Consider the following 26376-nt stretch of genomic DNA (forward strand, 5'->3'; position numbering starts at 1 on the left):
TAAGACAAAAGGTGCCCTAAGAGCTCTGTTAGCCCCAAGATGATACATGGCTACAGGCAATAGGAAATCCTGCCTGGAGACACCAAGGGGTTAACACAATGGAGCCCCTAGGATTGACTCTGGTGTCTAGGATCAGAGCTTTATCACCATCTTATTTCATGCACTGCCCAAGTATGACTAATGGCAGTTTGTGGAAGGAGTGGGAGAGGGGGTAAGGGAACACTATCAGATCTTTAACTAAGTCAAACCACAGCTGGTTACAATAAGGATAAGGATGGAGGTAGTGGTGCATATGTGCAAGAAAATCAACTCTGGGGATTAGGAATATCTCATATGGAAGTTGTGCTGCTGATACATCTCATAGCGGCTCCCCTGAGCTCCCTGATAGCCAAATCACCCATCATCCCCACCAAAACAGAATACAGTTTGTTTCCATAGCAGCTTTCTGCCAGCCACATATTACTGATCAACCACTTTGTTATAGTTACATAGAAGAAGTCATCAAGAAGGCCTGAATGTGCAAGTTAAGCCAGCAGTTTTCCAAAGCCTGTGATTTAACTAGTCCAAAGAGACTCCAGGAAGAAGCAACATCATAAAGCATACCATGAGATACAGAGAAGGACACCCCTGGACCTAATGCAGAGCACCCCATAGCAGGAAGAAAGCTGTGCTGCCACAGGTGAGGCAGAAGCAGTAGATGCTGAAATGAGACATGAGGAAGCTGGATGCAGCCCTAAGTGTTAGTCTAGAGGCACTTCAGACACAAATGCAAATGTCTCCTCAATTTTACCATCCCTTGATACAATGGAAGGGGCCAACTGCATTGCAAGATCATGGCCTACATCCCTTCATGTGAGGGTTGGGGTTTTTAGGAGCCCAAATTAGTGAGAGTGAGCCTAGATCCTTTAAAGGAGAGGAGCAGAGATTGATTCTTCACCTGCTGTTAAAAGAATTGAGCATTGCAACTACTTCTGCCTATCGGTATGGAAAGGAATCACCCACATGCAACTCAGAGGAAGTTCTCCTTCCAGTCCTCAGGCACAGCTCATGAGCTCGGAGTAAAACAAAAAGCTTTTTCTTTAAGGTCCCTGTGCTTCAGAGCACTACAAAGCAGCCGATGAAAGCTCCATCTGCTGCATTCCCACAGCCCTAGGTTCCCAGGATGACCCCTGGGTATGATCTGCCACAGGACCATGGACACAAGTCTTCTGTCCCACTGGAGCATGCAGCAAACCCAGCCATGGAGACTACCCTGGAGGCTTCCCATGCAGAAAGCAGCGTGCTGTCCTGACCTCACTGACCCATTTCTCTCTAGGGAACCCAACAGTTTACTGCCCCATCCTTCATCTCAGAAACCAGGAATGTTCACTTCCTGTAGCCACTGGAGTGGCCTCATGTCTGCAGGACACACACTCAAGACAAACTGTTGCAACAAGACTGTTGTCACCCCTTTATTCTCCAGACCACTACAGCCTTGATGTCTTCACGCTTCCAAGCCCAGATGTTTTCTTCCTGTTGCTGATTATTGCTGTACAAATGATGTCAGCTGCTGAGGTCTGAAAAGGAAGTTGCCAGCTCAGTTTAAGCTCAAAGCTGACTCCAAAAACAGAAACAAAGTGAAGAAAAAAAGAGGAAAGGGAAAGATCATTTCAGTATCACTTCATCAGCACTGAAACCTTCAAAGGAGGAACTAAAGAGCTTGTGGTCCTTGTAGTGCTCCCTAAATTTCAGCCCTGATCCTAATGTTTCTCGTTATTTAACATCACTCCCAGCAAGTTACATGGCAGAGACGAGGTTAGGATTACAGCGGTTTCTCAGCTATGAACACAAAACATTCTGTGGATTTCTCTTTTAACCTTCTGAGATGCAGAATCCAAAAAAGCAACAGCCTGTGGCTTAGGAGCAAGCAAAGTAGCTGCTGCTAAAGAAAAATACCAGGAAAGGATTTTGTATTTTACAAATCATCCAGGTTTTCCCTTGGTAAAACCCTGACAAGAGTCCAGAATTACTGCATAGTCTGTTTAGCTTTTCCCAGACAAACTGATCCCTCCTCCCCCTTTGGAAGGCAGTGGGATCTGAGCACCTGTGTACCCACCACTGTTCCAGCCACACTAAGACTCTTAATTACCCCTCTGATGTGTCTGGTTTTGCTCTCCCTTCATTCCATACAGCTTCACGCTGCTTACAAGGTGCATCTGCTCTTACTTCCAAGTATTTCATCTCCCACCCACTCATCATCCATGAGTCTGCCTTGCTCATGATCCTTCACTCCTCCTTGGACAGATTAATCAGCTCAAGATTAAAGGCAGACAATAAGCTGGAGTGAGACAACACCACTAACCACTGTTAGCTTATCTGTGTGGCTTTAATATACCAAAGCTGGCATCCAGCCACACTGAAATGGTACGTGTCCAGTGAGCCCAAATGGCTGAATGCTGGGAGGTGGAGAGAAATAAAACCCACCAGTGCATCAGATACACAGTGTTAAATGAAAGGGGAAGGCAAAAACTTAAGAGGACTTGATTTAAACAGAACTTTGCAAGTATAGGGAAAATGAAGTATTGTTTTAACATGAGCATGAAAAAACTAAGTAGGGTAGGAGAAGCAAAAGGATCAGTTTATAAAGCACTAGCATTTACTGATCACATCACTGGTCAGTGCATCCATTAAAGGTTGGCTTTAAAAACATCTTTGTTCTTTGTTCAGCTGCTCTATCTCTTCCCTTACTTTAAAACCTTATCAACTCACCAGCTGCAGAGCACACTTAAAATGGTGCCCATCTCAGCCCTAAACTGTGGCTTTCTAAAACACTGCATCACATCTTGGCTTCCTTTTACCAACTCAGATAGACTGTGGCTTTCTGGTCCTGGAGAGCTTGTCCAAAGCAGGAAGATAGCTATGGCTCTCACTCAGACCCTGAACAAGTGCCCAGCTTGAGGACGGAGGCAGTTATTCTGCATGGGCACAAGGGACCAAACACAGAAGACTGGGGAATTTAACCAACAGCCTGCAGGGTGTTTTGAGACTGAAGCCATAAAAAATCCCATGTAATCTCCTTCTGGCACTTGGAAGCTCTCAAAAATGCAGCTGAAGAGCCATGCCTTTATATTTTTGACATCTCACTAAGCTCAGGAGAAATTATTGCTTCAGTGAGAGGTGAATTCAGCTCTTAGCCGTGCCTTGAAAACAAACCTTTAGTTTTTGGATGATGTCCTCATGGGTGGGGATTAATGGGGTTTATAGCTTCCTGGTATTGTGGCATGTGCAGGTTTTTCTCTTTTGCATCCTGTCTCATTGGAGCAGGCCTTGGCTTGCTCACAGCCCCTTCCTGCAGCTTCTATTAATAGCCCCTGATTACATCTTTCCCTTCTAAAAGGTCTTTTTCAACTGGTTTAATTATGTGTCATCTAAAGCATGCATGAAATTCTTCTCGGGCTTCAGCTAATGAACATCACTACCAGGGAAGAGAAAAGCTATTTGATATGGACAATATAAATGTGAATGAGGGTCAGATGTTACAAAAATTGTGTGTGCAATAAAACCCTGCATGCAGGGTTCCAGTTGCTATTATAAACTGCAGTTTTGCACATTATTTCCTGCTCCTACTAGCATTAAATGTGCCTATTGTTTAAAAGGAGTTTATAAGGTGAAAATCCTGAGCATTTAAGCTTAACTGTTAGCAGGCAGATTTCCCTACCCAAAACTTTAAATAGCAGCTAGATCACTATAAACACATCTGCCTGTTTAATACTACTTAATCTCCACAGCAACTGCATGTGATGAAATCTGCTGAATTTATTGAGTTGTACATTCTGTCACAAGCCATTTTATTGAGAGGTTGTAATTAAATTCAGCCCTGGTAATTGCACAGCTCCTGCTTAGAAGTCTGGAGTTGTTGCTACTCTATGACTGCAACAGTATTCTCCTGAAACTGGTGTGAACTGGGAACCATGCTATGAAAGTGAGCGGAATAAAATCAATAGACATGACCTGAAAGTCAGGCCCCTGATTGACCCAAGAAGCTTCACAGATTATCCCATAATCATGGACCTTATTTCATCTAGAGACTTCAAACTCTCAGCTGGTAAAATACCACAGTACCTTCCACTATTAGTTATGTATCATGATCCTTTTACATGTAGAGCTACCAAAAAGCTGCCTTATCCAGTAACAAAGCTGGTCACAAGTCAAGCTTTGCAGCAATAAGACTTCTGCTTCAAGTATTGAAGCACAACTGCCCACTCAGCAGCTCCGCATCAATTCAGGCTAGAAAGAGACCTCAGCATTGCTTCCGAGCTCAAAAATCCCAAACCAAGTAACCTACAAGAGCCTCCCATCTCCTACGTTCTGATTTCATACCCAGTTCTCCCTCTAAACTGCACTCCAGGTCATGTTTGTGATCCAGGGCAAGAAAGGATAGCAACAAGATCCCTTTTAAGGTTACCATAGCTGACGTACCCAGGCTGATACACTTGAAGATAATAAGAAGTCAAATGAAGAATCTTCTTAACATCTTGGACCCAGCAATCAGACTTCAGCTTTGCATTTCTGTGGGGATTTATTCCCACATTATTTCATTGTTTGGCTTTTTCCCTCAAAGAAAAGGTCTCAAATAAAGAGATTATTCCAAAGAGTAACAACACTCTGCATGGAACAGCATTTACTATGCTAATACAGATACACAGGGGCTGTTTGCTTGTATGGGTCTGCCAAAGTAAGAGGAGGAAAAGCAAGCAATATGATATTACATGTTGTTTTCTGTCAGGTTAGATACAATTTATTAGACTTGATGTAGAGAAATCAGGCCCTGGAGCAGGCTCAGAAGAATAAGACATATCTGTGCTGCACTGATTACATTTTCAGACTGCAATGTTCTGTTAGTCCCTCACTGATGTCATGCAGATACTTCACTTGTGTCTTTCTGGCTGATGAGGTCCAAAGTATGATTAATACTCTAATGCCAGCTGGACACAAATGTAAAGAACAGGGGGTCTGGATGTCCAAACAACCATTCATAAACCTCTTCAACAGCTGGAATGACAACATATGAAGATGAGATCAAAAAAGGCTCCACTTCTTTAAAGCACAGGTTTATTGTACACCCAAGCTATGCTTGTGTCTCAGGAGGTCATCATGACAGAGGAGGAGGAGAGCCAAGTTCAAAAGAGATATTTAAGTGTTTCCAAGATTTATTCTTCCTTTTAGGCATATTCCACACTTGAAGCTCATGAAAAGCAGCACGGAGGACTTCAAAGACTTCCATATAAATTGGTCTGTAAACCTTGAGGGAATGGGATTGACAAAACCTCTGTTTGTAGCCATGGATTTCAAGTCCAGGCAAAACACAACTATAACAACACATCCAAGGGGCAAAAGTTTGACCAGAAACAAGAGGACAAAGATCAAGTGCCGTAAGCCAGTTCCATCCCTCTCAGGTCAGTGGAGATACACGCTGCCCATCGGGCTTTTTCCACTAGCCAGGAAGCTGGAACAGTTCTGGGATTTGGATCATTGTATCCAAAACCAGATCTTGGCTTCCCAGCTCCACTGCCTGTGGTTGTCTCAGGGGAGTATTGGAGATGAAGAGGAACACAACTGCAGGATGTGAGTGGTTGCAATGGAAATCTGTGATGGTTCCGAGAGGCTTTTATGTTTTCAGGATTAGAGAGATTCATTTTTTCCCCAACAAGATAAATTAAAGGCAAAGAGTTCCAATTCTGCAGAATCACTTTGTTTTAAACAGGTTGCAAGTGAAATGGGGGAAAAAAGACTGGTTTGGTGAACCTGTCCTTTCCCTCTGTGTATTTAGCATATAAACATCTCCCCTCCCTGGACAAGGACCAGACACTTCCTCTTCTCCTGGCTGTGTTGATGTGACATCATGTTTTGAGGAAGAGGTTCTCACCCATCACCATCAGACCATTTCCACTACTGACTAAAAGTCCCTACTGTGATCTCAGTTAAACCACTGCTGGTTGTCAAACAATAATAGACAAGGAAGCAAGGACTGAATCCGAACCAAATGTCTATTTGTCCATAGACCAAACTGTGGTGGGATCTTATGTGGGGATGCAGCAGAACCTATTTTCTAACACACCTATTGCAGGACAGAGCTGAAGCAAGTACATTGGCACTGCACATGTCTATTTCCTGAGCACACCTGCCCATCTGCTAGTTTTCTATCATAGAGCCATAAAATGGTTTAGGTTGAAAGGGACCTTAAAGATCATCTAGTTCCAACCCCTGCCACGGGCAGGGACTCCTTTTACAGCTCTGTAAAGCTAATATTGCTTGCAAATTAGCTATGGAGATTGCTGTAATAATTGCTGTAGGAGCTCCTAACTACATCATCCTTTGTTTTAACAGGGAATTCTGTGACACAGTCTCCAGCTGTTGTATTTCCTTCCTCCAGGTCTGAAATAGCCCTGCCTGGCCTCTCACATCCATGAAGAACCCCAGGCAGCTATACATAAATGTAATCACTTTATACTTCTGAGGGCCTAGGTGAACTTAATTTACTTGACTTCAAGTTTAGAACCCCTCAGCAACAGAGCCACCTCCCACTACTGACAGCTAGCAACCAGCATGGAGAAATTCAGTGACATCCCCATTGTCCCAGAGGTAATCCTAACACTAACCCTGGTGTCCCAAAGGAAGAAAAGAGTTTTCCCAGAAGCCGTAACTCTTCTGTGCCCATCACTGCATTCCTTTTAAATGCACAAAGCTTCCATGGGAGTTAAGGTTGTGCAAAGATGCAGGCACAGCAGTTTCTAAGCCTGACTGAAGCATGCTAGACAGGAGGAGCTCATTTGTATTCCTTAAACATCTCTCCCTCTCACCAGAAAGACTAAAACAAAATCCAGCTCCTAAGAAAACAGATGGGATCTATGAACCCAAGGCACAGTGGCTGAAGGGAAGATGGAAAAAGACTCCACTGACCCAAGACAGCACTTGCCCAAACCCACCCCAAGAGAGAAATACCCCGTTTAGTTTTAGCCATCACTTCCACCACGCATCACTTGCTTCCTTCCCCTGGCACACAAAGCTAATTCCCAAAGTGGAAAGTTCAAAGCTCCCCTCTGACCAGGATGGTTTCTACTGATTCAAGCTCATGGAAGGTAAAAGAAGCCAAAGGACTGAACAGTGGCAGGAAGGCAAATATCCATGCCCAATAAAAACCAAGCCAAGGAAAGAGCTAGAGGCACCATTTCCTGCTGTTTCTTTGAAGACCTTGTCTCAACTTGCAGGTTTAAGGATTAGGACTGGTTATCCAGCAAGGTTTAACACACATGCCCTGAAAACCCACTGCAGACAGCAAATGGTGTTACATCAATGGAGGTGGGCAATTGTGTTTTATTTTTAGGGTTGCTTTTCCATCTGCGGATGACGGCCTTTAGGCAGAGGACCCAAATTTACACCTGCACCCTTCAAAGTACCATATGCCTTTTCTGTTGATGGAAGGGGCCATGTAAGACACAACACACTGGTGATACCCATTAGTTCTTTACTTCTTCATGTTATCTATAAGGCATGGGACTCAGGGAGGAGAGCACTGGGGGTGTGAAAGCAAGAAAAGCAGCTCTTCAAACAAAAGAACATGAACCTTCTCCATGTAGGGGGAAAGCAGCACTACTAATCCCAACCATTATATGGAATAAGAGGTATTAAGTGCTATTGCATAAACAGACAGCACTGGTTATTTCCCCCGAGTGAGTGCCAAATCCCTCTTTTTGGATGCATGGAAAATCTAGGTCAGTCACATCTGCAGGAAGACGGCTGCACTCAGTGGTGCTGCCATTCCAAGATCCATTTGTTCCCAACTAAAGCAGAGTCTCCAGTCTCCAGCATGTGTGGGACAGCCTCCATCCACTCCTTCCTCTGCAGTGACAGGAGTGGAGTTGGTCCGGATCAGAACAAACAAGAGCAAGGGCACTGCTCACCTGCTCCTTAATAGAACTGGAGTTGCCAAAGAGGCAGAAGGCTGGGGAGGAGCAAGGGCCAGGATCCAGAGCAGCTCTGGGGAAGGTAAAAGATGGGATAATAGGGAAAAAACCAAACATCAACGAACTGACTGACAAGCTGTGCTGGACTGCAGCGGCTTCAGGACTCCAGCCCAACACCAGACACTGATTTCACCTTTCAGCACTAAGAAGGTGGTGGGCAGAGAAATCAGCCCCAAAGTCTGACAGCCAGGGTTAAAGACCCTCTCACCCCACAGGCCTCCTGCATAACTTAAGGCAAAGCTCTACAGCTCCTGAAGTCCCCATGCGTTCCTCACAGGAGCCTGTTCTATCAATCTGTTCCTCAGCAGCAAAGAGATGACAAACAATAGCTGCAGCCCAAAGGGGAAAGCAAAATAATAAACCACACATAATAACACACAACGTAGGCTGAGGAGTGAACAGCTGTTTCCCTCTGTGCTAACTGGCAAGACACATCAAGGACTTGGCAGATTTGCTTCCTGCACTTCCAGTGAGACCCCTTCAGAAAGCCCATCAGAACAATAGAGGCAATCCCATCCAGAGCTGCAGGGAAGCAGAGCCAGCCCTGGCAAGCCAGGCTGTCAGCCCAACAGTAGCTGCACACACCACTGCAGGCAGAGACGCCTGATGGACTTCAGAAGGGTTTAAAAGCTTGGGAAGAGGAGCTCACCCCAGGGGAGTGCCCATCTTTGTGGATGGACCGACTTTCTCATGAATGGTTTTAAGCCTGCTCTGAATGAGAGCCACCAGCATCACAGCAGCAAGCTGGGAGTCAGTGAAGCAAACAAGATTCAGCCTGAATCAGTGCAGAGGCAAGGAGAAGGGGGGTATAAAAAGCACCAAGAGGAGCCAGGGAGAGAAGAGAAAGGGCCAGAGGGACTCTGCACTCCTGTGTGGTTATAGCATTATCTTAGTAGCTGAGCTCAAGGAAGCCCCTACCCATGTATATCAGCAATAACCTTTTCTGCAAGTGGCCATTTTCATTATATCTCTAGAGAATTAAATGTTTCTTTGCTGCAGAACCACCACCAGCAGCTGCTAGAAAGTGAGACCAGCCATGACTCCAGCACAGCCCAGCTGAAGTGCCAGATCCAGCCACACAGTTCCTCTTTTATCTCTGCGACTGGGTGCAAAGAGAGACAAAATCCAGGCTGGTGTCTGCGGAACAATGCAGCGCTGTGTGCACAGAGCTTGGGCAGACACTGCAGCTCTGTGGTGGCTGCCCTTGGATGCCAGCTCAGCCACAAGTTACCGCATGACCACTGCTGTCACCTCCTTCTCTGTGTCCATCCTTCCCCTCTGCCCACTATTTAGAGTTTTGCCCTCCTCTCTAAGACTAACCCCATTCATATCAAATAGCAGCACCCAGCAGAGTAGAATACACTCAGTTCAAAAACCAAGAGGTGAGGAAGCATGCTAAACTGGAAACATTCCTCCTAGCAAGGTAGTGATTTTCAGAACGACCCAGGATACCTGGTGTCAACTCACTACAGATCTGACTGGAGCTGAGCAGCCAACACACTCCTGAAAACCTCTGCTATGCTGCACATGAGTTCTCTCTTTAATAGCAGGGTATAGTATTAGGAAGCAGACTGCAGCCTATATGAAGTTCCCCTTCATTTTCTGAACCTCCCAAGATACTAAGGCTCACATCCCCAGTGTATGTTCTCCATGTTATTAGGGTAACTGCTAGTCAAGTTCAAAAGGCAGCTGTCTTCCAAGTCACCAAACCATAAAGAGCTATAATTTCTCTCACTGTAATTTCTCTCTATGATTATAACAGTGGTTGACTGAGTCAACACAGGCAATGTCAGCAAGCCATTTCCCTCAAGGCCAGCAGATACCCAGGAAGAAGCATGGTCTTTGGGAGGGGGGGATGAAATGTGCGTGGGAGCTGGTCTGGAGAGATGCAGCTCTCACTAGGCCATTAAACACATCACAGGATCAGCTCCTCTCTCCTGCAAAGTCTTCTGCAGATCATCCCAGAATCCTCCCTTCAACTTGTTGCCCAAACTCTGCATTCTGACATGTTAAAAGGGTGTTTGTTTTCCAGAGAAATGTTACCCTGAAGCACATGCAGCACCTTTCACCCTCAGCTAACATCCACACTGAAACTGGCTTAAGGCAGGGACAGAAAATGGATCATGCAAACTGCCATTTCGGAAGAACAACCAATCCTATCCCAATACATCATCTCTCAGCAAAACCAACTCTGTTTCCTCCTACATGAGCAGAGTCAGATGGAGTCTTGCCTTTGGCACTGGAGAGGGCAGAGACTGAAGGATCGCAGCTGGAACCTCTGGACAGGTGGCCTATGTGAAATGAGCAGCTAGGAAAACAAATCAGCCCCAACTTGTGAGCGAAGCAATGCAGAGGAGAGTGCAGGAAAGCCAGGACTGGAGAGCCCGATGGGAACAGAGGTGATGTAGGGCACTCCCTCATTCCAGCTGACCAGAGGATGAGCTGGAAAGCACTGGATTGGAGCGAGATCTGCATCCCACCAGGATAGATCTCCACTGGTGCCTCACAGAAAATGGGGCTGTTCCATCTGATACCACTTGAGAGTCAGATTCTCCTCTCTTTGATGCTCTAGTAATGAACTTACTTTAAAGGGGAAAGGAAGCAAACGATAACAGGGCTTGGAAATAATAGGTTACATTCTTGAATTCCTGTGTGCTTCCCTTGGATGTGTTTGCCATGAAAGGAACAACATCGAAGTTGAGCTGAGCTTAAAATGCAGTTCACTGAAACCACAGCAGACACACAGGGGGAGCTCCTGGCACTGTTGAGCTCAATGACAGTGCTCTCAGCTCCCTCATTGAAGTCAGGATTTCACCCCCAGTTTCTGTACATCCAACAATCAAGAGAGCCCCGGCCAAGATTCTTGTTTGCATTTCACTGAAAAATGTACATAAAAGAAGTATTTCCCTCCAGTGACTGTAAACATCCTGGAAGTGCCCTTCTGCATGGAAATATGGAACAAACTGGAGCAGAAAGCCAACTAACCTGTTTCCTTGCCCAAAATGAGGGCTCTATAAAACAGAAAACCCAATGAAGGGATCTGTAAATAAATCATAAAGAGTTTCCTTAAAACATAAATGAAGAAACATGGATGAGGTTTTCCCACAGAAATATATAATGACAAACCTGAGTGTGTCATTTTCAGGCTGAAATTTGCTTGTGATATTATGAGTCGAGTTCACTTAAATGCTATCCCATTTATCGTAACAGCACAAAAATGCTGCCATCAGCCACAGCTCAACTTCCACCTGCTTTGGGAAAAACCAAAGGCCACCCACCAAGAGCACATTCACTGGGGCAGCTTCATGGTGGAAAAACCTTTCTGCAATGGTATCATTTTGCTAAGGGAAGAGCTGAGCTGACACAGAGCAGGGGCTCTGAAGCACTGAAGTCTAGCTGGATTATTTATCCTCAGCTCCAGTTGCTGATACCCACCCAGAGATACCTCTCCATCATCCATCTCCATCATCTCCATAACCGTGAACTATTCAGACCCTCCAGTCACAAAAGCAGTATAGAGGTATGCCTACAGGGAAAGGTCCCACGTGTTTCTGAAGTGTAAGGCCCTGCACAGGCAAAATGCAGCAACCAAAGGGCCACCACAGAAAATTCTGCCTATGCAATTTCTGCTCCAAATGCTTTAAGTGTCCCTGAGGGAAATGGTGCTGCTGGAAGGGCTGATGCAAACACAGAGAATGGTATTTTGATCTAACTTAGCAAGGAAGAATAAAGTGGTAATTCAAGTGTGAACCAGGTGTACTGATGACAAAGGAACAACCAATGAACAAAGTCAGTGAACTGAAGCTGAAAAGAAAATACCATTTCAGTCTTATTAATTGCAATTGACAGCAAAGATTGAAGAAAAACTAGATATCAGAAGCAGAACGAGCCCTTCCGCAGCTACACTCCCACTTGGCGTTCTCTGCACGTGTGAGTTATCTTCATACACAGTGCTCTAAAGTGATAACATTATGAAAAATCATTTCCTGGGTTATTTCAAGGTTATCTGTTTGAAGCATTAGACCAAGTTCATGGGCCAGACACAGCCTCTTTGTACAGTCCAGACCCAAAATAAAAGATCTGCTTTTGAAACACGAATAGTCCAGCTGGGTTTGGACCCTTGGCTCCTACTCCCAACCTCTGTGTCAATCAGTCAGAGCCCACCCATTGAAGCATCACTCATAACCACCCCCTAAGAGATGAGGATTTTCTAGTCCATAAGGAGCTACATTTGAACCAAGGAGTTAGGCTGATTCCTGGCTGTGCCTAAGATCTCCTTATATCCATGGATCAGACAGTATTTCTCTGTACTTTAACTCCCCTCCTATGAAGTGACAGCACCTCAGAGCACATGAAAGGGTGCAAGATGCTCAACTACTGTATCACTTTACACCTTTATCCTTGATCCCTGTATGCGGCAACAGACTCCAGGGCGCCGGGTTACAGTTTACCCATGATCAGCTCCACTGCAACATAGGGCTGTATTTTTTGCCTCTAGCTCCACCAAGGTTAACAATGACTCACTTATGGAGCTTCAAGATCCTGGCTCTGACTAGCCAAGCATCTGTAGCCAACACAAATGGGGACAGACAGCCTGGAAGTCATTCATGAGGCATTTTAGAGCCAGAGGGAACACTGGGAGTGTCTCATCCTGCTGTCAGCAGAGCAGTCAGTCTGTCTGTTGTTTTATTTTGAGGTATTTTCATTTCCCGATTTCTCTCTTCCTCCAAAAGAGGACAGGAGCACCTAAGGCACAGTGGAAACCCAAATCCTGGTGCTAGAGCTGTGCACATACATGGCTATGTGCAAATCTTCAAGTAAGTGGCCCAGTTTTCAAAGACACAAAGGACATGGACATCAAGCTTCTGGCTGTGAACCGTATGATGGACATCTACCCACAGACATCATGAAGAAAGGAACTGGGACACAGCAATGTGGAGAATCTGCTGCTGGTGCCAGAGGTCAAAGTGACACTGGTTTCAGTAGGAGCAGACCCAAGAACATGGCTAAGTCAGACTCCTGCATCTGAAGTAACAAGGTAAATCTTGCAGAGAGAATGAGTGGAGTGACTTGACGGCTGTAAGATGTGGAAACCCTGGGGTCCTGCTTTGCCACTGCTTTTCCTACCCCTATACAAGCTCATCTCAGCAACCTGGTCCAAAATACACACGACTTGTAGAGCCTGCAGTTTCTGAGCTTATCTGAGAAAGAGAGAAGTAAATTGGAAGAGAAAAAACAACCAGCTTACTGATCATGGTGGTGCCCCCAGCCAGCGCAGCCTTGGTCCCTTGGAAGAAGTCATCAGCAGACGTCATCCCCTGTTCCGGCATCTGGAAGCGGGTGTGAACATCAATCCCTCCAGGAATCACCATCCTGCCATGAGCTTCAATAGTCTTCACTCCTCCTGGCACAATCAGATTCTCTCCTATTTGCCTGGGTAAATGGGTTTCAAACAGCAAGTCAGACACAAGCAAGGCAAACAACCTGTACACATACACCCCTGTGCTACTTAACCTGGCTAGTGCTTTCTTTTTCCATATAAAGCAACTTACAGGGTCATGATGCATATGCAGAATCATAGAATGGTTAGTGTTGGAAAGGTCCTTAAGATTATTAAATTCCAACCCTTCCCCTTGAAGCACTTGTACAAGTGAGAGCAAAGCATGCAACTAACTTCAGGACCTCAGGGCAATATCAGACTTAACAGGAAGGACAAGAAACCACACCAGCAGATGATCACTGCACCAAACCCAGCAAGAGCCTGTGAGCAGTTTTCCTGGGGCTGGACTGAGGTTGCCAAGTGCCAGTTCAACACTTGATTCTAGCTACCTAACAGCAATTTTGATGTTAGCATTGTTTTGGGAGCACTGGAAGAGCTTTTGCCTCTATATTGTCCACTTCCATGCATTATGTAGTCCTTGCAGAAACAGAAACCCATGTGGACACTGGTTACCAAATCCCTGCTGAGACCCTCAAAGGTCTTTCCAGTCCAGCTCTTCACAAACCTATTTTTGGACAATACATTTATTGCAACTCATTAACTGTCTCTGGCTGGCTCCTTTAACTTTTAACCTTGATTAACAAAGCATATGTGCTAACCCTTCAGCCAGAACAGGAACATTCCTTGTTTGGAACCTCTGCTCGTCCTTTTTTTTCCTAGGAGTAATTTTCTAAAGGGATATGTAATATACTTTCAACATGCCAGAAACGCATGTTTTGGGACTGAAAACACAGCAGCATACTGGAAAGAGGTCCGAACCTCAATCCTTAAACTACAGGACAAGGGCCTGCAGGGACAGGCCAAGAGGAATGGCTTAAACCTGACAGAGGGGAGACTGAGATGAGCTCTAAGGCAGAAGCTCTTCCATGAGGGTGCTGAGGCGCTGGCACAGGGTGCCCAGAGAAGCTGTGGCTGCCCCATCCCTGGCAGTGCTCAAGGCCAGGTTGGACACAGGGGCTTGGAGCAGCTGCTCCAGTGGAAGGGGTCCCTGCCTGTGGCATTGGAGCTGTATGAGCTTTAAGGCCTCTTCCAACACAAACCAGGCTGGGATTCTGTTGACTTTTAACTTTAAGGGGGGTTGGATTAATCCTTGCATCACTGAACCACAGAAGACAGCACCACAGGAGACCTCAAGAGGTCACCTAAGTCCAGCCTCTTACCCCAAACCAGAATTAACTGTATTAAGATGCTGAACTCCGGCTTCAAAATACCTTAAGTCATAGCCTGGTAAAATGTTACAACACAGATAACTTCTAACATATGTGTCGCCTCAGCACGGGGCTACGCACATGGCTAAAATTAAGCACAAGTACCTCCTCTGACCCATGCTTTAATAACAGTGGGGTTTGGGCCCATTTGCTTATTTAATTCAACATCTTGTTTTAAAAGTTCCTCCATCAAACACCAGGAGATACATGGAAAACTCACTTCTCCCTGCAATTTAATATAGGTCACTGAGTTATCCCTTGCTAATCTGCACTACATTTCTGCACGTTTTCAATTGCAACATGGTTATCAGGCTTCACTTACTTTATCAACCCATCTTCCATGTAAATGTCTGCATAAAAAGACTGGTCGTCATTCACTATTTTACCACCTTTGATCAAAAGACGATCACTCTGCAACAAAGAAGAATACAACAAGCCATGGTTATGCTGTGAGAAAGCTGACAGTCTGCAGTGTCACCTCAGAGATAAAAGAGATGGAAGCATCCTCTGCATTATTTAGAAGTACATGTCAAAACACAAGTCAACTGCTGCACTTTCAACTGGGAAGATAAAATACCTTATTTCATCTGCAAGCCCTTTCATCACCCTAATGATGCAAAAAAGAATGAGAATGGAAAGGGAGATGGATTCCTGCAGGCTTGTCACTTGGCAGCTTCACCCATACCTGCAGCTTGCAACCATCACCTACAGCAAAGGCATTAAATAATACTGTGACTGATGTGTAACAGCCACATCTCTTATTTTTTGCCCTGCCTTGGTCATATGCACACTTTCCTATACGCACCCACACGCTGGAGTCAGGGCTTGGCTCACTGCGAGTCAACTGCTGTCAGGGAGATGGACCAAAAGTCTGTTGCCACGAGTTACACAACACAAACAAATTCATTTTGGCCAACTGAGTGATGTTTCGATGCAGCGGATCCTCTTGCTGCCTTTCCAGAGCACCACTGCCTCATCGGATGGAAATAAGCTCAGATTAAGTTGAAGGATTCAACAAAATGGTTATTAAAATGTCCTCAAATGAGAAAGCAGTTTGACAGGAACAGAAAGGTAACTGCAAGCAGGCAGCCAGCAGATGTGCCTGTATCTCAGCCCAAGCCACATCTCATTTTTGTAAGGTTTCAGGACAAAACCAAACTCATCTTTTTAAGCAATAATCATAAACCAGGGTGAAATACACTGCAGAGCAACTGCTGTGTTCCTCTGGTTCCATCCTTCCCTGTATTAGTAACATATACATGTTATGCAGTGCTCAGTTTAAACTGCACCATGGCCCTCGAAATCTGCACTCAGACTTACTCTCATTCTCTTTTCTGCTCCCAAGAACATCTTGGTAAGAGAACAAAGAACCGGAACAGCACTGCCAAAGACTGGTGAAACCAAAACCTGACTTCAGGCAGGGGTGGAAAGCAGGACTTAGACTTAGTGGTGCTCATTTACTTCTCTTAAGTACATGTAAGACAGTGACAGTGGTGCTCAGGGCCCTTATTTCAAGCTGGGACTCCACTGGTCAAACAGAAGAAGAGAATCAGGCGTTTTGCTAAAGAGCTTATAATAAAACTGAACAGTTGGAGCACCTGGTTCTCAACTGAAACAAGCTGACATGGCTCTTCAATGACAAAAGGGTGACATGAATTGCATCAGCTACTGATTTATATCATTATATCCACCTTTTATGTAACCGTTAAACATCTATGAGACGTTAAGTGTCTCTTCTTCCTCCTCCTTTTTCTCCTCCCTCCTACTGCTGCAATGGAGAGTTTCCCTGCGTAATGCCACCCATTTAGAAAAAAGAACAAAGGAAGAAAACCCCAAGATTTAAATATAGAATCTGCTGTGAATGCCAATAAGCCTGAATGAATTCACTTGGCACGTGAAAAACCCGCTTGTCTTTCAATGGCAGTCTCTACAGCAAACTGTCCTACATGTTTACCATCTCCAGAAACACTGCAGTATTGATGCCCACCTCTAGTGCAGACGCCTTGTGCTACTGAAACAGCAAGTACTACTGAAATGGGGTTGTCTGGCCACAGATGTCACTGACAGCCCGCATCCTAATGCAGTGGGCAATGATTACAAAAGGAGGGGAAAATAAATGCAAATAAGCAACGAAACTGCAGCATGGAGCATTGTAATGATGCTGGGAATGCTTCTGCTGTCTCCTGCTGCAGTTGTGTGGTGGGCTCCGAAACCAGTGTGAACCCCTCTGCTCATTTCAACCACCTCAGAGACAAAAGCGCTCACAGCTCGCACCCGTGCGAGGGCCTGCTGCTGAATCTGTGAGCATTTACCCTGCTGGTGCAGGAAGAACAGGATAGCCAGGCATGGATTAGCCTTCTTCTGCAAGCATCTGTCTCAGGGGATGAATTCTAGGTTTCCATAACAGCAAATTGGACCAGAATGTGATGGGTTTTCTATCCCTTATCGTTGCGGAATCGCATCGGGTGCACACAGCATCAATCAGAGCGCTCAGTCGTAAGGAAAATGCGTCACACTACTTTTGGCTCATGACAGTGATTCAGCTGTAACCTCCATCGTTTCAACAGAGGCATCTTTTTAAACTCTCTTCCATTGGGCTAGAGGAGGGGAGCTAACCCTCCTCCCAAACAAAAAGGGAGGATGCTCCATTTCTCACATAGCGATTTTGTGCATCCCCTGCACCTCCTACACATCATTTAAAACGCAACTGTGCAGCCCAGCAGCTCCTGCACCAGTGTCACACATCAAAGCTCCATTTCTGAGCTCACTTTCCTGCCTCCGAGGCTGGGGAAGAAGGAGGATGAGGATGGGTGTGTCCGTGGGGCTGGGAGAAGGAACCGCTGCCAATAATGAAAAACTCTTGTGTCAAAAACATGAACGGGCTCTCGCAGCCCGTTAGATGCGAAGATCTTTCCTTACGTAAGTTAGCATCGCTGGAAGCGCAGTACCTGCCCTAAATCAGCTCCCACCATGCAGGAACCAAGGGAGGGGTTTATATAACGGCTCCTTCTCCCCCAGGATCGCACCGGGAAATGGGCGCGTTGCGAGAAGCTTCTCAGGGAAGGAAAATCAACCCCGCTCCATCCCCAGCGCCACCCGCGGGGCTCGGAGCCGCCTCCGCCGGGCGCTGGGGGCAGGAGGGCGGCGGGGGCTCCATCCCCGCGGCGAGGCTCCGCTGTCCCCGGTGCCACCGGTGCTGCCGACGGCCTCGCCCCGCTCCGCGCTCCCCCCTCCTCGCTGCTGCAGCCTGATCCCATTATCCCGCCGGGAACCCGCCACCGCTCCCCGCGCACACAAAGGGCTTAATCCCCGCACACCCCTCCCCCGCTCCCATCCCCGTGCGCTCCACTCACCGTGATCCGTGGGATGTTTTTCTTCCCCTGATAAGACATCTTGGGAATGCGCTCCCCAATTCAGTTATTCAATAACACCTCTATTATTTTCGATGGGGAAGCGGGGCCGCTGCTGTAGCGCTATTGTCTCCCGTGCAGCAGCTGCTCCCCGACCTCCCCTCCGCCAGAGAAATTAAAACAATTGAATAAAACCCAAAATCAACCCCCGATCCCGAACGGACGCAATCCCAAGGAAGGGAAGCGGGGGAAGGGAGGGGGCTGCTCCGGTAGGGCGCGGCACGGCGGGGAGGAGAGCCCTGCACTCCGCAATGGCAGGAAGGGAGCAGCAGCCAGCCCTGCGCGTCTCCCTTTCTTCCCTCTGCCCTGAGCCCAGCCCAGCCCCAGCCCAGCCCTGAGCCCAGCCCACGGAGGGGGCAGCGCCGACACCGACGGCGGCGCGGGTTAAGATCACAGCGCATGCGCTCGGGGGCGCCCGGGGCCGCTCCCGTCCCTCCCGCCAGCAAGGGGCCGCGCAAGCTCGGGCCGCCCATTGGCTGTGAGCCTGGCGGGATGCAAATGAGATGCGGCCGCCGTGCAATGGGCAGGGGAGAAAGAGCCTATATGCAAATTAGCACAAAGGAGACGTCACTGCGGGCGCGGCGCCGCGCGCTGCTGGCGGGACCTGCGGCGCGGGAGAAGGGGGGACCGGGCCCCAGTGCTGCGGCGCGGCTGCTGTCGGGGATGGGATGGGATCGGATGGGATCGGGATGGGGACACCCCACAGCAAGCCCAGCACCTGCCCGCACCCCCGCGGGCTGCGGACCTCCCCCCTCCTCCTTTCTACCGTGTACTATTAGCCGCCGGGGCTGCGGAGAGGCGGGTGCCCGGCGAGCCGGTAAACGCGCTGCCCTCCATCTTCTTTGTCCCACCCCGCCCTTCTCGGCGCTACCCGAGCGGAAAGCTAAAGCAGCGCTAGCAAACGTAGGGGGGAACAAGGATTGATGCTGCTCCCGGCCCTTTGCAGTGCCACCACTTCTGGCACGGTTTGGGAATGCCGTTTCCCACACCTCCTTGTCCAGAAAATACAGCCCAGAGTGAAGACTTCCTCCCCTAGTCACTAACCTGAAGCTTTAGTGCCAAGGCAATCTGGGATGGGAACACACAGCCATAATGGTCCTCCTGTCACTGACCATTCCCTACTACTCCAGTGTTGCAAACACCGTGTGCAATGCTTCAGTCAGACTTGGAGGCTTAAATTTCTCAGTCCCTGTTCTCACTAAGCTGATACTTCAAGGAAAAAATGCATTAAATGGCATAAATATTGCCTTGTTATTTACAGTGTGCTTGACCTAGTGCAATGAAGAGAGATGGGGTTCAAGGCCAGAGCGTGGGACTGCCACTCAAAATTCATCTGCTTACCCCAGTTCCTCTTACACCAGCCAAGGGAAGGTATGAGGCACCTTTTGGAGAGCTCCGAAACAGCACAAACCCAATTCTGCTTGAAGGTTATAACAGACAATTAGTGAGCACAAAGACTTACCTTCTTCCATCACTCAGGAGCACATTTACATCACACAAAGCAAATGGCAAACTTCTCCCATCACAAAATGTTATAATTGCTACAAACCAAACTAGTTTTGTGCCACACACCATGCACAGCCTGTAAGTAGTGAAAACTTAAGGTATATTTACTGCAATAAATCATTATAAAGGTCACATCTGCTCAGACAGATGACTATCAGGACCTTCTCTGTACATTAGTTCACAGGAGGCTACAAGGAAAAGAGTAAATATGCTTCTCCTGGGTACAGGTAAAGCAACAAGCAACATTAAAGTAACTAATATGCCAATCAGTTAATATCCAATTAGTAGCATGTGAAAGAGTGGCTCATTATGACAGTAGCAAAATCATTCATTAGCCTGCAAGGCTTTATTTTGATTTACTGATTAGAATAGACAATACTAAAGGGGTTATCCTGCCCCTCTCTGATCTGTGCTGGGAGAAGTTTCGAAACCTCAGCATGTTTTTGCTCAGAACATGGAAGAAAGCTTCTACATCACATTTCTAAATTTAGACAGTGCAACTGTTCCTTTTTTCCCCTCTTTAATGGTAGCTTTCCTCCTCAATTTTAGATCTTAGTGGTTTCTTGCCTCTGCTTGCTCGGCAAAAGAGTGTCTTGAGCTATCAGAGAGGAAGCAAACTGCCTAGAGCTTGAAAGAGAGCATCAAGGCCCCTGGGCAGCTGGTCAGAGGTGCTAAGTCCAGCTGCCCTGGCAGCAGTAATGTGGTTACGAAGAAACCACCACAAACATGTGTGCAGGAACCCAAAAGCTCCAGCACTGACTCGCCTCCATGAGCATGGGCAGGTCATCCCTCCACATTATGCTAAAAGCTGTGGAACTGCAGTAGTGGTAGAAGAAACAGAAGCACCTTTAAGGGCATGATACCCTAATATTTCTAAAGCTATTCTCATCTGCTCCAAGATAGCTATTTAAAATACTTGGTTTTTAAAAGACAATCCTTACTGCACAGGGGCTAATTCAGAACTGCAGTTCTTGACCTCTGGAAACATTCCAGAACTTGAATCCAGTAGTGACTATGTTCAGAAAGTAATAACGAATCTTCAGCTGCCACTTAGCTTTTCCTTCTCATCACCATGTTGCAAGAACCTAAGTAGTACAGAATAAAATAAATTAAGAGATTAAAGGACTGAAAAACATGGTTGTTAATATTCAACATCTACACAGCACCAGATTTTATAGTCTTCTGTATGATTTAGCGTGTACCTGAGGAAGCAGAGCTGAGTTCCTAGGTGTATCTTCTCACTCCATTACACCAATTGCCAATATGGCCCAATTTTCTTCCCTTTTAGCAATGAGCTAAAAGGGTGTCAAAATAAATCAAGTGATTAATGTATTTACAAGCTAGCTGAACAAAGGCAACAACAGATATTCGCTCCTGTATAAACACACTTGATGAGAGGTGACCAGGAGAGAAGGAGAAGACCTGTACCTAAATGACAATGCTGGGATGAGAACAAGTGGGGAAGAATCAGAAAATACAAAGATATCCACCTGCATCTTTCTCTGCTTTCACAAAAGCTGGTTCTTTCCTCTGGTAAAGCCACAGTCATCCAGCAGTGCCATCACCTGCCAAGGCACTGCAGGAAGTGATGGGATTTCTAGATAATGTTGGTGCTCTTTGTCTTCCATAGGTCCATTACCGCAAGCTGAGCAGGCAAAAATTAGAAGGTGCTAGAGAATAAGTGCTGCCAAATCTTCCCTGGCAAACATTAACGAAGGGAAGTGATGAGGGAAGGCTGGCCAACCAACCCAGCTCCTGCCTGCAGCCACTGCAGGACCAGCAAGGCTGCTGCAGCCAAGTCACATCAGCAGTGGAACAGCAGAACATAAACCACCTTCAGTTACGCTCTGTAAGCACTTCCAAGGGCCCTGACAACATTCCCCAAGTGGCAGAACAGGGGAGGAAGTGCATAAGACAAAGCATTATGCCCACATCTGTACTGCCAGTCTCTATCTTTCTACACCCACAGCTGTGCTCTGCACACACTGAGTGTCTCTGGCCTGTCCTTAGCCTTAGAGGTAGTTAGAATTACAGAACTGCAAAAGACCTTTAAGATCATGAAGTCCAACCTTTACCCCAGCATTGCCAGAGCCACCACCAACCCATGGCACTGAGGGCCTCACCTACACCGGGTGTGAACACTTGCAGGGACGGTGACTCCAGCACTGCCCTGGGCAGCCTGTTCCAATGCCTGAGCAGCCTTTCGGATACTCGTTTTAGTTGGAGGTATCTTGGCTAGTGGACACACAGGGTTGCTAGCAGCCATCTCTGCACAGATACCAGCTGGTGTAAGACATCTTGTGCAGGCTCTTTGCAACAGAAGCACATATTAACGGAGCGTTTGTGTCTAAATTTGTCTTCTGGAAAAGTCTAGAGGGAAAATGGCACAAGAATATGAGAATCTCTGCACATTGATAGTCTGTGCTAAAATAAATCATCACAGGCATCAGTGGAAATCAATTTACAACAGCTCTGAATCTTAACTTTACAGATTCTACACACTACCATAATGCACTTAGCATGAAATTTTATTCCCACTGTGGAGTTACTGGATGGCTGCGACAAAGCTGGGACAAAGAAACCCCTTCTCTAAGGAATTGCAGTGTAATTGCAACAAACCCCATAGAATTTCCGCAACACCCAATTGCTTTTACTCCTACTGATTTCTTCAAGGTTCATCCACAAGTATGCAGCTATAAAACCTGCAAATGGAAATGTACATTTTAAAACTGGCATGAAAAGAGGGATCAGAGATGGAGTTAAAGCATTCCTAGAAGTATCTGCAATCCTAGCACTACAGCATTGACAAGCTCTAGATTTCCCTTTGGGCTTGTTACAGATCCTAATCCCTACTCCCTGTGGAAGAATCCCCCCCTGCCAAAGTCAGCGAGGCTCCTCTTACTGCAATCAGAGGCAGCAGGACCAAAAGGCCAGAAGAGCTTTAATAAGTTCCCTGATCACACCCTAATATTCTGTCCTGATTCTGCCCCAACTGCTGCATCAGCTCCGAGTCTCAATGGCTTGAAAGGGGTTTCCCATGTATCCATCAACCCCCTGCAAGGTATGAAGTGTTGGGAGGATTAAATACAGGCTGATACATGGCAGGAGTACATCTGTCCTTCCCCAAAGAGGATGAAAGTGCTGTGAATTATTAATCACTATAAATTCTACCTGCCAATGGACATCTTTGTTTTAATACCTTACAGGAAAACATTAAGTGTCATGATAGGGAAATGACAACAGAGATCAAACATGCTGTTATGAGGAGGTAAAATCACACAACTGCTCAGGGAAACAGCCTCATCTTTTTTGAATGCAGACTGTCTTAGGGTCTGAGGGTGAATCTGAGATTCACTTTCCAGCCACACAAACAGGTCAATAGAAATGTACGTATGATCTGCAAATTTAAATTCACTTTCCAATGGATTTTGTTTCCTTCAAAATCCCAGGAAACCTTGAGAAGGTTCAGGAATAACCTTTTAAGAACAGAGTTCTTGACATAGAGTGTTTGTTAGAGTAACGGAGCATTTCAGCTGCACTACAATCTTCACTGTCCTTAACCAAGCCCAAGCCACTGCTCCACAGTTCATTTACCACCACATCATGTTCTTTGGAAAGAGACAGTCCTCTTCAGGCTTCTGAAGGGATCTGACAGGGATTGCTGCAGGATTATTTTGCAAGCAATGATTACTAAAGCAAAGCTAGAAAAATGGCAGACATTGTAACAAGTTAAACTCAGAACTGCATTTCCAGCTGTCAAACACCTTCTTTCTTTTACACAACAGTTCCATTAATGTTCCAGAATGAACATTATGATTTTGAGATCTCAACAGTGTCCCGTTACACATTATTTCTCTCCAGGAATGAATAACCATGATCCTGAGAGGTCTGAAGATTTAGGAAGAAGTCCAGTCATGTCAAAAGCTTCTCGACACTGTTTTGCAAGTGATCCCTCTCCTGTCAATTCTAAAAGAACAGTATTTTCCTAGTCTCTGATAATATCTGTTACTTATCTTATTACAATAGGGCATAGCTTTGTTGGTTTAGATAGTAGTTGACATCCAGTGCTCTGCACTTCCTAAAGGTCCAAAAGTTGGGACTTGCACAGGGGAACCACCTTATCACTGCAGTAACAAAATGGCAATAGGAACTTCAGCTACCAACTTCAGAAGAGATGTGTGATCCCAGGCCTTGTACTTGTGCTGAAGAGTGCTGGCACGTCCTCAGGCTCTCTATGCAAACTCAATTAAAACAAGTCCTAGGCTTGCTGATCCCTCTTGCAATCAAACCTTGCTCTTTCCTGCAGATGTTCCCTAAGAGACCATCTCTTTCCCAAAGAGTTGAGCAAGGCAGAAGGAACACCAATTATGCACATGGGAAATACAGAGAAATGACTTAGGTCAAACAAGCAGTCACCAAGGGGTTTTGGCCATTAATGGTCTAAACAGGGAAGATGACCAAGTTTAACATGGGAAGGAGAAGCACAGGGAATTCTCCAAGGCCTGACAGCTGGGAAGAGTCAGAGCTTCCCTCAGCTGTGCTGAGCTACAGACCTGTTGAATAGGTCACACTGCCTCCAGAGGCCTAACTGCAAAGCGCTGCTTCAAAGAAGCTAACAGAGCCTTTCTGGTGCCTCTAGAGATGATCTTAACCCTGAATGATGAGGCAGCATGGCCCAGAGGCAATACAGTGTGGCCATTATAGATGCTACACATTACCCTAGACAGGATAGACACAAAGAGATGCTATTACTCTTATCTTCACCTACAGAACAATACATTGCAATTTAATGTGGAATAATTACATTCCTTTTTTTTTAATCCTCTGGCCAGTGAAGACCTCAGAAAAATAAAACAGAGCTTGTCCATCTTCATTTGTTAATTACTTCAGTGGAGATTAGTACAAGACCTTTCTATACAGTGACAGAAAGGATGGCTGTGGTTCTAAACCCACTTTGGATTCAGTCATGGCCACCAATACTTCCAACTTGTCTCCACTGCCTCCAGTGGACGGGCACCCATTCCCATTAGCTCATGATACAGTCTTCTGGTTGCTGTTGTTTGTTCCACCTCATTGCTAAAAATTGCAACTATTGTCAGTCTCAGGCTAAAGAAAAAGCAGCAGTAAGGTTCCCAGCCTATTGTGAAATAATTCACAATCATGTAAATTAGCATATATTTAGCATATAATTTAGATTCCTATCACAAGGAAAGAGTGAACCTTCTACCCAGGGAAAACCTATTTCAGATGTGCTATTAAATGCTTAAGACAGAGGTTTGCAAGTAAGGTGCCAAATTCAGCTGCAAAACTTCAGAAGCCTTTTAACTCCCATCTGAAATTATTTTAATGCAGTTTCCTTTAACACCACTTCTTGCAACATTTTTTCTCTTTATCTTTTAACACGTTGAGCTTTGATTATAAACACATTTCTATTAACTACACTCAAGTAAAGCCAGTTTTATCTGCTGAGGATCTAACCATTGATTCAAGCCATGGATGCAGTCAGCTGAAAAGCCATTGAAGCTCAACCACTCTTGTAATAAAGTGCCAACCCATAGCAAGGCATTTGTAATAAAAGGCCTCACTTACCCAGAACCCCTGACAACACAATCCATTGGCATCAGTTAAGTAAAAGATCATGAGAAACAACTCAAGTGGTTTGCGCTATCCCATTACTTCATACCTTCAGTTAATATTTATATGACAACCTTTAAAGTAAAACCAAAACCCCACACTTTTAAACCAATGTGTGGACTTGTCATTTCCCACCATATTGTACTCAAAGGTGTTTATTATACCAGAACCCTTTTATCACAAAACAATTGATCATTGCAGAATTCACTTATCACCTGCTTAGATTTATGTCCTGCGGGACATCACTGCTTCAAATTGCCCAACTTAGTCCTGAAAGTGTCCTGAATTGCAAAACCTTTGACTCACCAAGATGAAAAGGCACGTGCCCTTCATCCTTGAGATGCACCTTGGTTAGTCCAACAAGACTAATTCAGCATGGAAGGTTACTCAGTTAGTAGACACTTGACCATGTTCGAATCAAACCACAGGCATTTGTGTGTTTGGATTTGGCAAATCAGGTCTGAAGTGGTGTGGAGCTCATCCCACTTGTAGTTAAAGGTTGGTAAGTAGCACTTCCTAAAATCAGGGCCTACCTTTGTGATCTTACCATAACAGCAGCTGTTCACACATGTAAATACAGATGGATGGAGCAAGAATAGGAAAAAGCAAAGATCTGATCTGGGGAGAATGAGCCCCCAGTAACACTCAGTAATATTGCACATTTCTGAAAGCAGGAGAAAGTGGTGAACAAACCAATATTCTAAATGCCAGGTAGATTTCTGCCCTGTACATGCAATCCAGACCATCAGTAAAAATCAGGGGCATATCCTAGAAACAGATTCCAGAAGAAAGGACTGCTCTGTAAAACCACTGGGGGACTGCTCACAGAAACTCTTCCCCTGTATGCTGGGAGTTTGTCAGTTTGCTGTCAGTGCTTCATTCATTTCTGCTCTTCCAGCCTATGCAAGGGAGTCAGCATTGTCAGAGGAACCCATGGAGTATTTCAAGGCTCAGATGTGAATAAAGCTTGTTTAAGTCTATTTATTGAGGCAAGCAAACATGCATGGTCAGCTAGACCTGTGGGTTAAATAGGTTTTGCCTCAGGAAGAGGACAGGCTTTATTACACCATGACACATAAGTGACAAAATAGCTTCAGGAGTCTTAAAAGGCTGGG

The 26376-nt window shown here is 45.8% G+C and overlaps 1 protein-coding gene across 3 annotated transcripts in view; it reads right to left on the reverse strand.

Annotated features, from left to right (window-relative positions):
* Nucleotides 1–26376, reverse strand: part of DPYSL2 (dihydropyrimidinase like 2) — a 47739-nt gene that overhangs the window by 19345 nt on the left and 2018 nt on the right. For 2 of the 3 annotated variants that reach the window (XM_031043282.2, XM_031043281.2), the window contains exons 3-4: nt 15034–15122; nt 13252–13436 (exon numbers count right to left, since the gene is read on the reverse strand). In XM_031043282.2, the coding sequence (XP_030899142.1) occupies nt 13252–13436; nt 15034–15122 (274 nt within the window). Of the gene's footprint in view, nt 1–13251; nt 13437–15033; nt 15123–18064; nt 18422–26376 lie in introns of those variants that run through there. The other variant, XM_005142613.3, reaches the window with a different exon arrangement.

This window comes from Melopsittacus undulatus, chromosome 18, assembly GCF_012275295.1.
Source record: "Melopsittacus undulatus isolate bMelUnd1 chromosome 18, bMelUnd1.mat.Z, whole genome shotgun sequence".
NCBI classification, from domain to species: domain Eukaryota; kingdom Metazoa; phylum Chordata; class Aves; order Psittaciformes; family Psittaculidae; genus Melopsittacus; species Melopsittacus undulatus.